The sequence below is a fragment of the Trichomonas vaginalis genome, chromosome V (assembly GCF_026262505.1).
Source record: "Trichomonas vaginalis G3 chromosome V, whole genome shotgun sequence".
In the NCBI taxonomy this organism is placed as follows: domain Eukaryota; phylum Parabasalia; order Trichomonadida; family Trichomonadidae; genus Trichomonas; species Trichomonas vaginalis.
This window is the reverse complement of record NC_067207.1, coordinates 8,862,074-8,876,250: the sequence shown is the minus strand read 5'-3', so window position 1 is coordinate 8,876,250 and position 14,177 is coordinate 8,862,074. Positions and strand designations below refer to the sequence as shown.

The following is a 14,177-nucleotide window of genomic DNA, read 5'->3' as shown; positions in this document are numbered from 1 at the left end:
AAACTATAATTTGTGATATTATTAAAGCTTGTCACGCTTCGCGCCGCTAATGTCTAAAAAATTAACAGTCACTTTTATTTCAATTTTGACACCGGAAAAGTGACGTCATTTTTAGGAAATAAAGGAATGAACACCCAATTTTTGATGATCCCATTCCCTCCAACAAAGAATAAATCGCATGAAACCGATGCAGGTATTAATGCTGCTTTTGGTGGAAGCGCTCCAAACGTTGTTGAATTATCTCATCGTGTTAAATCTGACGTTCCAGATGAAACTGCTTTCCAAGAATATCTCCCAATGCTTGGTGTTATTGCAAATGCACGTGTTTCAACTTGCTATACAAGCCCATTCAAAACTTCTGATACATTTCCTTCAGATGAAGGTATGGTTGAAGTCATTAACACACTTTGGAACTATTTAAGCTACATTCATCAAAAGATCCTTTCTATTGATGCTTCTAGCACAGATCAATTGAAAGAAGTTAAAAATTACATCCAAGACGCTATGGCTATCTGCGATAACTTATATAAGGCAACAAGCCAATGCGATCATCCGTTCATGACACCACAAGTCAGCGAATACGCCAAACAATACAATAAATACATTATTGCCGTTTGGCAAGTTGCCATTATGCAAGTTAGTGGCAAGAATAAGAACTTTATTGCTCGCCAAGCTCTTACAGCTGTTAACGAGATCAGAGAGTGCGATAACATCGCCAGAGTCATGGCAGAGCCAATGCGTTCTTATTTCATGCCAATTGCCACTACAACACTTGCATACTATCAAGGCTACGCATACTTCATGAAGGGCAGCTACCATCTTAACAACAAAGAATTCGGAATTGGAATTCAATGCTACAGAACAGCCTGCCGCTACGTCAATCGCCAAGATGCAAAGATCGATTTCGCTCCTACAATCGCAAATGCTCTTACTTCCCTCAAAAGAGCTTGTTTGACATCAAAAGATGCCGCTGAGCAGCAAAACCGCGATATCTACCTTGAAAAAGTACCAGATGGCGATCCAGAAGGCTTCAAGCCACTTCCTTTGATGCAACTTACCTCAAACAACGAACTTTACATCAAACATTTCTTCGAAGAAGAGATGGCCATGCTGGAAGATGACCCATGGGCTGATCCAGGTGCTTCCATTCCATCAGGAACACCAACAAGCTCTCAGGGTGGCGAACAGCCCCCAGGAGACCTCCCTGACGATTCGATTTCGGATGATCCATGGAATTCTGGCGGTCCAAAGGTCGTCCGCGACACCAATCCATGGAACTCACAACCTTCGCAGCCTCCTTCATACGATATCCCTCAGGAAGACCCATTCCCTGTTTGGGAAATCGCAATGCAGCTCAAAGTAAAGGTTACTGATATGTGCAGACAGCTTCTCAACAATCCAAAGTGGAGAGCTGAGGCAGAGAAGACATTGCAGATGCTCGGACAAGGTGCTGCTGCTGATAATCAAATCCAGAATACAATTAACAGTTTCAAGAGAGGAGATCCTAATATTACACATGATTATGTTGAGGGATATGTTCAAAAGGCTATGCAATTCTACTCAAATGTTGAGGCAAAGCTCAAACGTATGGTTTAATTTTTTTTTATTTTATAAATTTTCATTTGGTGTTCACATTTTAAAAACTTATTTCATAAATAATTGTTTATCAAAATATTTCAGTAACTGGTTAGAAATTATTATGAGTTCGAAATATTTAATTCAATACGACACTACTCCACGATCAAATGAAAAGAAAACGCTTTAAACTATATAAATTCGATATTCATTAAGTGAAATTATATCATCAAAATTGGCAAATTTCTGAATCGGACAAAGATAGTTTATATTAGCCAAAACTGATAGTTTACCTTTTGTAATAATAATTTACTCACCGAAAATGACTTCGATACAATAATCTTGAAATTGTTATCTTATAATGGACTTTTTAAGACGTATCTTGTAATTTATGTCTTATAATGCAGAAGATAATTTGTATTATTAGAAGATGTATTGAAAATGGCAAACCCAAATTTTAGCTAAAAGTGACAGGGGAAAAAACGTTTAGTATTAAAAAAAAGACCGATGAGAGCTTCGTTCGAAATATAGAGGGAACTGAGAATGCGCAACCATTCTCAGGGAATATTGGATGCTATTCCCGTTCCCTCTGTATGGAAAATTGAGGTTTTCAAAGGGAGTTAAAATAATATCAAATTTATACTAATTTACTTCAAAATACAAAAGTATTTGACAGCTAAAATTAGTTACTTTAGCAAGTCCATCAATACCCTTTTACGATTATTGTTACTTTTTCGAAATAAGAGTAAAAACAAATTTATACTAATTTACTTCAAAATACAAAAGTATTTGACAGCTAAAATTAGTTACTTTAGCAAGGCTATCAATACCCTTTTACGATTATTGCTACTTTTTCGAAATAAAATAAATTTATTATCAAAAACCTTTTTTTTCTTAGTAAAAATAAAAATGTTATTTTATATCAAGTTTTTATTCATAAATTTTTATAATGTTGTATAAATTTGAAGGTGGAAATCTGTAATAATTTTATCTTGAAAAGACTTGGCATTCTCAACAATGAATTGAGGGGTATTGCATCCAAATTCTGTAATTTGCGTGAGAATACTAAGCTTGATTTCCATTGGGATACTTAATTTCGAAAAATACTGGGTCATTCGTTTTTGAACCTTTGCTGCCTTGACAACTTTATCAAGTAGGTCATCTAAACCCAATTGAAGCGTATTTAAGTTTGCTGATGAGTTAACTATTAACGATTTAATTTTATCAGTGAGCATTATACATTTTTCTGTATCCAGTCTGATTGTAGACTTTTTTGGCTTTTTTTCAGATGGCAACGGATTTGGAATTTTGTCTCTGAGCCTTATATCTTGAGAAATTCTGTAATAAAATGAAGGAACGATAAAATCGATTAATTTCATCACAAATCGATCAAATCTCATGAAAATTGTTCCGCCAAAGTAGTAATATTTAATTTTTTTGTTAATCGATTCTGAAATGTTATTTGTGAGAGCGAAATTTTCATCTCTTTCAGCGGCTGTTCATCTTTCTTGGTTTGATATCCATTGATTTTGTATGTATTTTGAAAATTCTGGGAATTTTTCGGCTATTTCCAGAATTTTTTTGAACGTTGGTTCAATCCATTCTTTCTTGCCATTTCTGCCGTATGCAAGATAGTTCATTTTTGTATCTAATATCAATTTGTCTGAACTCTCAAATGCATAATCTTTCAAATTTTTTCTGAACGCCCTCATTACATGAACTGCACACCAATGAAGGATAACTTCTGGAAAAGAGTTGATAATCGCATTTTCGATTTCTTGTGCACAATCTGACATAAAATATTTTGGTTTTACTTTTGCCCAGTTAAAAAATGCCTTGAGACAGAATGCAATATTTTCTGAAGTGTTTGGATAAACGACAAATTGAAAAATTGGGAATGCATGTGTATTTGGAAATTTGGCTGATATCATGTAAAACAACATTTTAAATTCAAGTAATGAATGGGTTGCATCAATAAAATGCTCTTTCACAATTTTGATTATGTCCAGAAATTTGAAAGAAGCATAATAAAAGATTAATTTCTTTGGTTTGTTGTAATTATCGACATCGAAATAAATTAAATTTTTTGGTGACTCTTGTTCTTTGATACCCTTAAATAATTGAGTTGACTTGAATTGATTATCATCGTCCTTTTGAATACCTTTGATCTTTTTATTTCCTTTTTCCTGAATTGTTTTCATTTGATCTGAAGATGCATTCAAAAAAGATGGCCTGTTAAGTGGATCATCCAGATCAAGTTTTTTGTCGCATTCAATTTGAGCCATTTTCGGATCACCCCCCTGTTTTATAAAATTAATAAGTACCCGACGATAGCATTGTGATAATGTGTGGTATTTCTTTGTCTCATCTTTGATTTGATTGTGATTATGTGTTCCATTATATTCTGTTAGGATATATTCTTCATCATCCTTTAGAAATGAGATACATGCTTCACATTTATCTGTACTGCACCTGAATTTTAATTTTGTTCCCCCTAAATTTGGATTTTTTTTAATTGATATGGACAACCTGCATGGCATTCGTTATCAATGACAGCTTTCATAGCATCTGTTGTGCATGAAAATTCGGTTCACTTCACTTCTGACAAAAGTGACAAGTTTACATGGCAAAAATATATAGGGTATTTTTTTTAAAAGTAGTTATCTTTATATATAAAAATAAAACTTTTGATATATTTGAGTAAATGATTTATTAATTTATTTATTTATTTTTTTTAAATCAAATCATATAAATATATATATATATAATAGTGAAATAGAACAAGAGATAATTATTGATGATTAAATTGTAGACGAGGATAAAAGTTTAGATAAATTAATAAAATTAGTGTGGAATCAGACAAATTTCGGGTTGTTTGGGAAGGAATTGTTGGCTATGATGTACTGATTCATGATCAGTACATCATAGCCAACAATTCCTTATACAAAGTTCAAAACTTGGGTGCAATCAGAACTGATTGCACCCAAGTTTTTGAACTTTCTCGAGGGAATGGAAGGGTAAGAGGTATACATTATGAATATATACCTCTTACCCTTCCATTCCCTCTCTGACAGCGGGAAACTTTGTCTGAATGTTAAACTATTCAGACAAAGTTTCCCGCTGTTTGCGAAGGAATTGTTGGCTATGATGTACTGATTCATGATCAGTACATCATAGCCAACAATTCCTTATACAAAGTTCAATTTTCATATTTCATGTATGTAACTCTCTAAAACTATAAATCTGATTTTCATTTGGCAGATCCACTTCTTGTCTTTCCATTTTTTTTGAATCAATTTATACAAATAAACTTATAAAACACAAAATTATTATTTTATAATATAATTCTTAGATAATACATCCGATATGTAAAGTGTCAAAAATGAAGTGAACCGAATTTTCATGCATTACAGCATCTATATAAGATAGCCTTTCTTTAAGTTTGCATGGTGCATCGATATGCATCAAAAAAATGAAATGAAATTTCAATATCAAAAAAAGCACAAAATTTGAAAAAATTCACAAATCTCGGTTTCTGAAAGAAAATGGCCTCTTAAACTTTGTGCATATATTCATCTATAAGACACATTGTATCCATATATTATTTAGCCAACACAACTTATCTGGTATCGAGAAAATTCAAAAAAAGCACAAAATTTGAAAAAATTCACAAATCTCGGTTTCTGAAAGAAAATGGCCTCTTAAACTTTGTGCATATATTCATCTATAAGACACATTGTATCCATATATTATTTAGCCAACACAACTTATCTGGTATCGAGAAAATTCAAAAAAAGCACAAAATTTGAAAAAATTCACAAATCTCGGTTTCTGAAAGAAAATGGCCTCTTAAACTTTGTGCATATATTCATCTATAAGACACATTGTATCCATATATTATTTAGCCAACACAACTTATCTGGTATCGAGAAAATTCAAAAAAAGCACAAAATTTGAAAAAATTCACAAATCTCGGTTTCTGAAAGAAAATGGCCTCTTAAACTTTGTGCATATATTCATCTATAAGACACATTGTATCCATATATTATTTAGCCAACACAACTTATCTGGTATCGAGAAAATTCAAAAAAAGCACAAAATTTGAAAAAATTCACAAATCTCGGTTTCTGAAAGAAAATGGCCTCTTAAACTTTGTGCATATATTCATCTATTAAGACACATTGTATCCATATATTATTTAGCCAACACAACTTATCTGGTATCGAGAAAATTCAAAAAAGCACAAAATTTGAAAAAATTCACAAATCTCGGTTTCTGAAAGAAAATGGCCTCTTAAACTTTGTGCATATATTCATCTATAAGACACATTGTATCCATATATTATTTAGCCAACACAACTTATCTGGTATCGAGAAAATTCAAAAAAAGCACAAAATTTGAAAAATTCACAAATCTCGGTTTCTGAAAGAAAATGGCCTCTTAAACTTTGTGCATATATTCATCTATAAGACACATTGTATCCATATATTATTTAGCCAACACAACTTATCTGGTATCGAGAAAATTCAAAAAAAGCACAAAATTTGAAAAAATTCACAAATCTCGGTTTCTGAAAGAAAATGGCCTCTTAAACTTTGTGCATATATTCATCTATAAGACACATTGTATCCATATATTATTTAGCCAACACAACTTATCTGGTATCGAGAAAATTCAAAAAAAGCACAAAATTTGAAAATTGCTCGGTTCTACATTCAAAATAAATTTCATTAATTTTTACGTACATATTAAGGTACTTATCTTCTACATATATAATCTTCATTAGATATATACATGATAAATAAAATTCATAAAACATTAAAAATCAAAAAATTAGATGAACCTTGGCAATTAAACTTTATTAAATAATAGTTGTTTATAAATTATATTATATTATCATTTAATATTATTTTGATAATGAAGATTTTATTTTGCAATAATATAAACGAAATTTTTTACCTTATGAACTTTTGATGGAAATATGCAAATTTAAAATAATAAAGAAAGCCGCGAGCTAAGCGAGCGGCTTAGTTCGAAGATTTTGATTCAAATCTTTGCTGATCTGTAATTCGCGGAAGCCGCGAGCGAAGCGATCGGCTTAGGTCTAAGATTTTGATTCAAATCTTTGCTTATATTCCTTAAATTCTTTATGAAACTCGCAACAGTTCCATAAAAAATTTTAAATTCTAAACTGTCGAAATTACCGATCGGTAATCACACACTTCATGGGTGTGTCACTTTTAGCTAAAATTACCCCTACTCCAATCAATGATCGCTCTGGAGAGAAAAGAGATTCATATAGGATAAAATAGGCAGAACCATTCCATTTATTCTTGCAAATCTTATGAATTCTGACTTAATCGGAAAAAAATTCTCAATTTACTGTCACTTTTGTAGATAAAACAATCGCAAATTTTGTAAATTTAAATTGAATTTCATCGTTTATTTTTACCGCGCAGATTTTAACCTATGAATTTTAATCTCCATAAGATGGAAAGCCTATATTTCATAAATTCAAGCCTCAAATGGTGTAAAATTTCTTTATAAATTTTTGACAAAATTGAGATGAATTGACGATTAAATCCGCTTCAAAATTAAAATCTCATAAATCTAAAATGGAATCGCAGACAAAGATTGGAAAATATAACGTTATTCGTACACTAGGTTCCGGAACTACAGCCAAAGTAAAGCTTGCCGAGGATACAACAGACGGAAAGCTTGTTGCTATTAAAATTATTAAAAAGTCAGCCTTTGAGGTTAAGCCAGATTTGCAAAGAAAGATTCGTAGAGAAGTTGCCTTGATGAGGCTCCTAGATCACCCTCACTTGCTCAAGCTGATCGAAGTTCTCGAATCACCTCACCATATGTATATAGTCTTGGAATACGCCGAGCATGGTGAGCTTTTCGACTACCTTGTTTCAAGAGGAAGGTTCTCTCCCGAGGTTGCCATGAAAATGTTTAGGCAGATTATCTATGGTATCGATTATCTTCACCAGCATATGATCTGCCATCGTGATCTTAAACCAGAAAACATTCTTCTTGACAAATCCGATCACATTAAGATCGCAGATTTTGGATTTGCCAGATGGATGCCAGATAAAATTGCAGAAACGTCATGTGGCTCACCACACTATGCGGCTCCCGAAGTTATCCGTGGTCTTGCATATGATGGTCGTAAAGCGGATATCTGGAGTTGCGGCGTTATCTTATATGCTTTGCTTGCCGGCCGTCTTCCATTTGATGACCCATCGATTCGCAATCTTCTCAGCAAAGTCAAATCCGGACACTATATCATGCCCGAATTTCAGCCATTCTGCATTCGTACACTTATTGCTAAGATGTTAACCGTCGACGTCAACTCTCGCATTACAATGAAAGAGATCAAAGAATCAGAAGCATTCCGCCTCTTCTGTCCTGAAACTTACGTTGTTCCAATACCATTACCTCTTCCGAATACACAAGATCCCATCTCAGAAGCGGAAGTCGACAAGCAGTACTTCCCAGTTCTCAGGAATATCGGTTATCCATCCGATGAAGCCATCATGCAAGAGCTTGTTTCACCAGGAGCCACAGATGCGAAAATGTTTTACTACTTACTTACATCGCAGCTTGATGTTAAGAGCCTTCCATGGGATGGAATACCATCAGAACCATTACCAGACGAGGAACGCTTCATGATGACTCCTCGTATGATGGCTCCAGTCGGATCTCTTCATACAAACGACGCTTTCTTCAGAAGACCAAAAGTTCCTTCACCAGGATCACCAGATTTCTACTCATTCGTTGATAAATCATGGGCAAATGTCGATGTTGGTGTTATTACAAACACAGTTATTGAATTCGAACCAGTAAGTACTGATCCAGAAGTCCTCATGGCTGCTATACAGGCAAAGCTTGTTGATTTGAATTGCATGTTCTTATTCCCTAACGATAACAATCTCATCGTTAATTGCCAACACGACGATTTGTATATCATGATTACAATGATCTTCAGAGAAGTTGGCTGGGCAACAATTGCACTCGAAATGCAGTCTGGAGATCAGGATGCTTTTCAAGCATTCGCTGAAGAAATCAAAGAAGTTGTTCATTCATTTAATTAAATTTATTTTATTTTTCTTAATTTTATTAATTCTAAATATGTCTATAGTTTTTCATAACTAATTTATTAGCCAAAAAGTATTGTTTCTCTTTAAAAATTTTGAAATTTCAAATTCGAAATTCGGTAATTTTTGTTTTTATAATGTATTAGTTATCTGGTTATGTTTTCTTCATGATTGTATATATTTTTCTCTCTTGAAGTATATCTCTATTTCTTACATTATCCCTTACAAATGTTAAACATTCCAAAAAAAATTAAATGCTGAGAAATACAGAACCTGTTAAGATAGATGTTCAAAACCAAGAACATTCAACGAATGAAACTCGGACTAAAAATGAGTCAAAGATCGAAGAAGTCCAAGTTGAAGAGGAAGAAAAGGATTTCTTAGATTGGAATGGTTATGATGCTTTCTGCCTTTTCGTTTTAGTCATGGCAGGCATTTTCTCGAGATTCTGGATTATCCAATATCCTCGTCATTTCACACTAAATGAAGAAAGACAAGTTACTTACATAAATTCATACCTTAATGGATCATTCTTTATGCCTTCTCAGCCACCAATGAGCGAAATTATGCTTGCTGGAATTTCATCATTCTCTCAATACAAGCAAGTTTACAAACCACCATATTCAGAACCCAATTTTACTTTCCCAACAATGGAATACGTTGCTCTTCGTAGTCCATCAGCATTCTTCTCAGCAACAGTTATTCCTCTTTCATTTTTCATTGTCAGATTATTAGGAGGAAGTACAATTTCTTCATTCGCCGCTGGTTTATTCACAATGTTCGATTTCACATTAATTGGCCTTGCTAGAAACATTTCTACAGATGGATTCATCCAGTTGTTTGTTGCTTTGGCCATTTTTGCTACAGCTTTTATGAGACATTTCGAATATCAGTCAACTTCTTATCAAATCTGCTACATTGCACAGACAGTCTTTGTTGGATTATCATTAGCATCAGATTGGAATTGCATTGCCATTCTAATTTTCGTTTGTTTCTTCAATTATTTCACATTTAAGAAATTATCTCCAATTTTTACTACAACCTTCTTTGCTTTAATTATATTGTATTTGTCATTCATAACACATGTCATTTTGCTTCCTCGCGAGTCTTCACAGTCAATTGGCTTATCTTTGAAATATCAACAGTCTCTTTCTGCTCACGACGCTCCTCTCCACATCAACCACTTGCAAGTACCTCTTTTCGCACTCGAAATTATTCATAAATCCTTCAGACTCCACTTAAGAAGATCTAATTTCGTCAACTTCCTTTCCTGGCCAATTATGGCTTGTCCGTGGAAAGTATTATGGACACAGCTTGGCAGAACTGTTGCAATTTTCGGAAATGTCCCTGTTTGGTGGTCAATTTCCGTATTAGCTTTGATTCAAGTTCTAAATATGCTTTTCGCAATGCGTATCAGGAAACAGTCATCCCTCATGTACTGCGGCTTCTTTATTTCATTGTGTGTATTCATTTTCAAGACATCAGAGAGAGGACTCCCAGATTTCGAGGTTCCCCTGTTATTCGGTATTTGTGGTCTTGCTCTCTCCCTCGATTCTGAGTTTTCGGAACAGGTATCGGGTTTCTTAACCGCATTCCTGATTGCATCTTCCGCCTTTGTCTTCATCCTCTGGGCACCACTTGTTTATGGATATGAGAACTTTAATAAGCGCTTCACGCCTTACTTTGCGAAATAAATAATATAAATAATAGTTTAATTTATTTGATTTTTTAAAAGTTATAACTAAACCTTGTTTATTTCGATACTAAGCTAATAAAAAACTATTTTACAGGTTTCGATTTTCTAAATTTTTCTAAATTATTTTTGCTTAGTGAATATTAATTTAATTCCCCCAAATTATACCTCGGACTCAAATTTTCTGGCAGAGACCTATCAATTTTCTGCATGAGTGTAGGTTATGGAGACTTAGACCATGAAAATGAGTGCAAATTATTTTATTTCACTAATAAATTCGGCTTTCTAGTAAGATTTCCATTTAAAAATGACGTGTTTTTGTTAGAAATACAATATTTTATACAAACAAATAAAGATTAAAATCATTTCAATGAAATTTCTTTAGCACGTTCTAGTAAGCCATCAAGAACGCTAAATATTTCTGATTTATCGTCTGTGCCAAAGTCTAAATTCAAATCTAATGCTTTCTCGAAAGATTCTGTTTCAATTCCAAGAATTGGCTGATTCTTTTGAGTTTGTGATGCAACGGGTCGCGTTGTCTGTGGAATTGTGTCTGTCATTGTTTCTATATTCTTTCTTGAATCAATAGCATTCTTAGCAATTTGGATTTTTTCTTTAAGTTCAGCAATTTGTTTTTCTTGCTGGGTAATATGTTCGTATATCTGGTCAACTTCGGCTTGAGAATCACTTACTAATTTCGGGAACTTTGATTTTATATCATTTAATTGGTTTTCAAGATCTCTCTGTTTGGTAAGAAGAGAATCTCTTTCTTCGATCAAAGCTTGCTTTTGGTTTTTCCCTTGTTCTTCGCGCTCGTTGTGCTCCATTTTTCCTTGTTTCTGGAGTAAAGCAAATTGTTCTTTGAGTTTCTCGTATTGTTCTTTTTCTTTGGCACTCTTTTCGATTTCTGCGCTTATTGCATCCCATTGGTTCTTTAAGACACTCTGTTTCTTTTGAAGAGCGTTTAATATTTCTAATTTCTGATAGAACTGTTTTCTTTCGTCGATTTCTTTTTGTTTCTTTTGACAATTCTTTTGTAAACTAATAATTTTGGCTAATAGCCCAACGATGTAATTCATTTGAGATAATTTTTCGAAAGGAATTTTTGAAACAATTTCTTCATCTTTACTTTTAAGATATTCATCTATTGCTTCATTTGATTGGAAATTGCGATGTAATGCTTCGCTAACAGCATTAAATTGTTGATCTTCATTTTGTATTTTTTGTGAAATTTTATCATAATTGGTAGAAAGCATTTGAATCGAAGATTCCAATGCCAGTATTTCATCCTTCTTTTCTTGTATTTGATTTTCTTTATTCTTTATTTCTTTTTGAGCAGAATTTATGTCATTTTCGAGTTGTTGAATTACATTATCTGTACTCTCTGCGATTTTATTATATTCCATTTCCTTCTGGATAAGTTCTAACGTTAAACTCTTTGCCTTTTCCTGCCATTTGCTAATCAAAGTCATTAATAAACGTGCACCTGACACTTTTTGAAATTTAATTTCCTTGAAGGTTATTCTGCTTATATCAAGTTTAAAACTTATTGTCAATCAGTTTATTGATACATTTATTCTGATTTTATAGTTAAATTATTGATATTTATTATATTTCAGATTGAAATTCATGGAAAATCAAATGATTGATGTGAACCTCTATTCTATTCTAATAACTATTGCATATAGTATTAATTTAAGGCGGAATTACTATTGAACCATGCGTTCTACAATGATTCTGCCAAGGTTTCTGATTTTCTTTGAATTTTTGAATTACCGCGGACTCATTTATGTCAAATATAATATTCACAAAAAATTGATAGTATTTGTGCCCTGTTATGAAATAGTGTTAATATTATGAAACATTATTTTTGCAAGATTTTTTAATTTTTTTCTCAATTTAAAAATAATTCTCACAATTGTTGGGCCAGAAGTTATCCTTTTTCTAGAACGCATCACGAGAAGACCATCCCACAAAAGAAGCTTGACTACGTCTCCAAGCTCCACGGCCTCTTCCGCAAGTACCACAAGGTTTGCATTGTCACATCAATGAATGTTACAGCCTCCCAGCTCCTTAACATCCGTGCTGGTGTCGCCGAACTCGGTGCTGAAGTCCTCGTTGGTAAGAACTCACTCATGCGCCGTGCTGTTCAAGAACTCAAGGAAGAAATGCCAAGCCTTCAGCAGCTCAAAAAGCATCTTTATAATGGTGCTGGCCTTATCTTCACAAACGGCAACTTCAAGGGCATCAAGGACGTCATTGATGCTAACTGCCTTGGTTCAGCTGCTAAGGTTGGTGCTATCGCCCCATGCGATGTCACACTTTATCCACAGCGCACATCCATGTCACCAAATGATATCAAAATGCTCCACGCTCTCAACATCCAGTGTAAGATTTTCAAGGGCACAATCGAAATCACTGGTGAGAAGCAACTCATTTGGGCTGGCCAGAGAGTCGGTGCTTCTGAAGCCAACATCCTCAACATTCTCGGCATCATGCCATTCAAGTACACACTCAAGATCGAAGCCCTCTTCGATAACGGAAACATGTATGATCCATGCATTCTTTCCATCACCGATCAGGTCCTTGCTGAGAAGTTCAACTCTGGTCTCCGCAAAGTTGCTGGCCTCTCACTCGCTGTTGGCTATCCATGCGCTGCTTCTGCTCCACACCTTATCGGCGGTGCTTTCAAGGATATTGCTGCTATTGCTATCGCAATCGAGCACAATATGAAGCAAATCGAGGACCTCCAGAAGTTGCTTTCCGATCCAGAGGCTCTTGCTGCTGCCGCTAAGGCCGCTGCAGCTTCCGCTCCAGCTGGTGGCGCCGCTCCAGCAGCTCAAGAAGAACCAGTCCAGGAAGAAGCCGCTGCACCACTTGATCTTGGTGATATGTTCGATTTCTAAATTCATAAGTAAATCGACATTAATTCTCTACACCAAATAAATAAACTTGTATTGAGATAATTAGATTAATTTTTCTATTCATTTGGTCCATTAACTACTGAAACATTAAATTAAAGATATAAAGTTCAGATTAATAAAAAAAATTCGAGATAAAGTGATTGAAGAATAAAAAAAAACAAAGGAATTCTTTAAATAGAGTTAATAAATTCTTGAACAGAAAATGTTTTGGTCATGAAAAATCTATATCTGCGTATGATAGAAATAATTTCTTGTTCGCAAAGTTCAACTCCGCAATGTTGAAGGATATTTTCTGCATCTGTAAGTTTAATTCTATCTGTATCTGGAATCAGCTTTTGCATCATGTCTTCTTGAAGTTTGCTCTTTATTGGCTTAAGTTTGGGAATAATGACGGTTAGATCTGATCTTGGGAAATCATCTGAGTATGCTTCCATAATCTCGTATGTGTTTTCTGGAGCGCCGTATAATTTATATACGACATGATTAATTTCAACATTAGCACCGATATACATGTCATTATAATGTGGTGGAGCCTTTGGGCGAATATGTGGAGCTTTGTAAACAAAACCTCCGTCAAAACCATCTGTTTTATTTTCCCAAACTTTAACTTCATCATTAACGAGTGAAAATATAACTGAAAATTCGCGCTTATCATTATCTGGATTCTTTGATATCATCTTGGCTAAGAATCTAAGTTCATTATACGGTTTATCGCTATTCATTCTTTGATAACGTATGTAAAAAAGTGACTACTTTATATAAATTTGATGGTAACTATGAGGCCTAATGATATTTTCGGTTACTATGACCCCAGTACATATGAAATATGATTGTAAAAGTTTTTACCTTTGAAAAATTTAATGAAAAATTGAATAATATTCC

At 33.9% G+C, this 14,177-nt stretch overlaps 8 protein-coding genes across 8 annotated transcripts, besides 7 other annotated features; 4 read left to right on the top strand and 4 right to left on the bottom strand.

Annotated features, from left to right (window-relative positions):
• Nucleotides 1-100: 100 nt before the first annotated feature.
• Nucleotides 101-1,718, top strand: TVAGG3_0302870 (alix/aip1 like domains domain-containing protein; the record flags this gene model as incomplete). The annotated part of the gene is made up of 1 exon (XM_001581015.2): nucleotides 145-1,596. One exon carries the CDS (start codon nucleotides 145-147, stop codon nucleotides 1,594-1,596), a length of 1,452 nt encoding a protein of 483 aa, XP_001581065.1.
• A 300-nt stretch (nucleotides 1,719-2,018) lies between these two features.
• Nucleotides 2,019-2,048: a terminal%2Cinverted (terminal inverted repeat of MuDR-3_TvMULE3 transposon ID:TVAGG3_0302840).
• Nucleotides 2,019-4,145: a mobile genetic element.
• Nucleotides 2,520-2,954, bottom strand: TVAGG3_0302860 (uncharacterized protein; the record flags this gene model as incomplete). Its single annotated transcript, XM_001581014.1, has 1 exon — nucleotides 2,520-2,954. One exon carries the CDS (start codon nucleotides 2,952-2,954, stop codon nucleotides 2,520-2,522), a length of 435 nt encoding a protein of 144 aa, XP_001581064.1.
• Nucleotides 3,075-4,115, bottom strand: TVAGG3_0302850 (MULE transposase domain-containing protein; the record flags this gene model as incomplete). Its single annotated transcript, XM_001581013.1, has 1 exon — nucleotides 3,075-4,115. The coding sequence occupies one exon, from the start codon at nucleotides 4,113-4,115 to the stop codon at nucleotides 3,075-3,077; it is 1,041 nt and encodes a 346-aa protein (XP_001581063.1).
• A 285-nt stretch (nucleotides 4,146-4,430) lies between the features above and the next one.
• Nucleotides 4,431-4,778: a mobile genetic element.
• Nucleotides 4,779-4,875: 97 nt separating this feature from the next.
• Nucleotides 4,876-4,920: a mobile genetic element.
• Nucleotides 4,876-4,920: a terminal%2Cinverted (terminal inverted repeat of LTR141 transposon ID:TVAGG3_0302820).
• A 66-nt stretch (nucleotides 4,921-4,986) lies between these two features.
• Nucleotides 4,987-6,837: a mobile genetic element.
• Nucleotides 6,808-6,837: a terminal%2Cinverted (terminal inverted repeat of MuDR-3_TvMULE3 transposon ID:TVAGG3_0302810).
• A 65-nt stretch (nucleotides 6,838-6,902) lies between these two features.
• On the top strand, nucleotides 6,903-8,743 carry TVAGG3_0302800 (protein serine/threonine kinase protein; the record flags this gene model as incomplete). Its single annotated transcript, XM_001581012.2, has 1 exon — nucleotides 7,191-8,675. One exon carries the CDS (start codon nucleotides 7,191-7,193, stop codon nucleotides 8,673-8,675), a length of 1,485 nt encoding a protein of 494 aa, XP_001581062.1.
• A 177-nt stretch (nucleotides 8,744-8,920) lies between these two features.
• Nucleotides 8,921-10,626, top strand: TVAGG3_0302790 (dolichyl-phosphate-mannose-protein mannosyltransferase protein; the record flags this gene model as incomplete). Its single annotated transcript, XM_001581011.1, has 1 exon — nucleotides 8,933-10,372. One exon carries the CDS (start codon nucleotides 8,933-8,935, stop codon nucleotides 10,370-10,372), a length of 1,440 nt encoding a protein of 479 aa, XP_001581061.1.
• Nucleotides 10,627-10,693: 67 nt separating this feature from the next.
• Nucleotides 10,694-11,869, bottom strand: TVAGG3_0302780 (uncharacterized protein; the record flags this gene model as incomplete). Its single annotated transcript, XM_001581010.1, has 1 exon — nucleotides 10,734-11,843. One exon carries the CDS (start codon nucleotides 11,841-11,843, stop codon nucleotides 10,734-10,736), a length of 1,110 nt encoding a protein of 369 aa, XP_001581060.1.
• Nucleotides 11,870-12,326: 457 nt separating this feature from the next.
• Nucleotides 12,327-13,277, top strand: TVAGG3_0302770 (ribosome biogenesis; the record flags this gene model as incomplete). Its single annotated transcript, XM_001581009.2, has 1 exon — nucleotides 12,420-13,277. One exon carries the CDS (start codon nucleotides 12,420-12,422, stop codon nucleotides 13,275-13,277), a length of 858 nt encoding a protein of 285 aa, XP_001581059.1.
• A 183-nt stretch (nucleotides 13,278-13,460) lies between these two features.
• TVAGG3_0302760 (EF-Hand domain C-terminal containing protein family) lies at nucleotides 13,461-14,023 on the bottom strand (the record flags this gene model as incomplete). The annotated part of the gene is made up of 1 exon (XM_001581008.1): nucleotides 13,466-14,017. One exon carries the CDS (start codon nucleotides 14,015-14,017, stop codon nucleotides 13,466-13,468), a length of 552 nt encoding a protein of 183 aa, XP_001581058.1.
• Nucleotides 14,024-14,177: the final 154 nt, after the last annotated feature.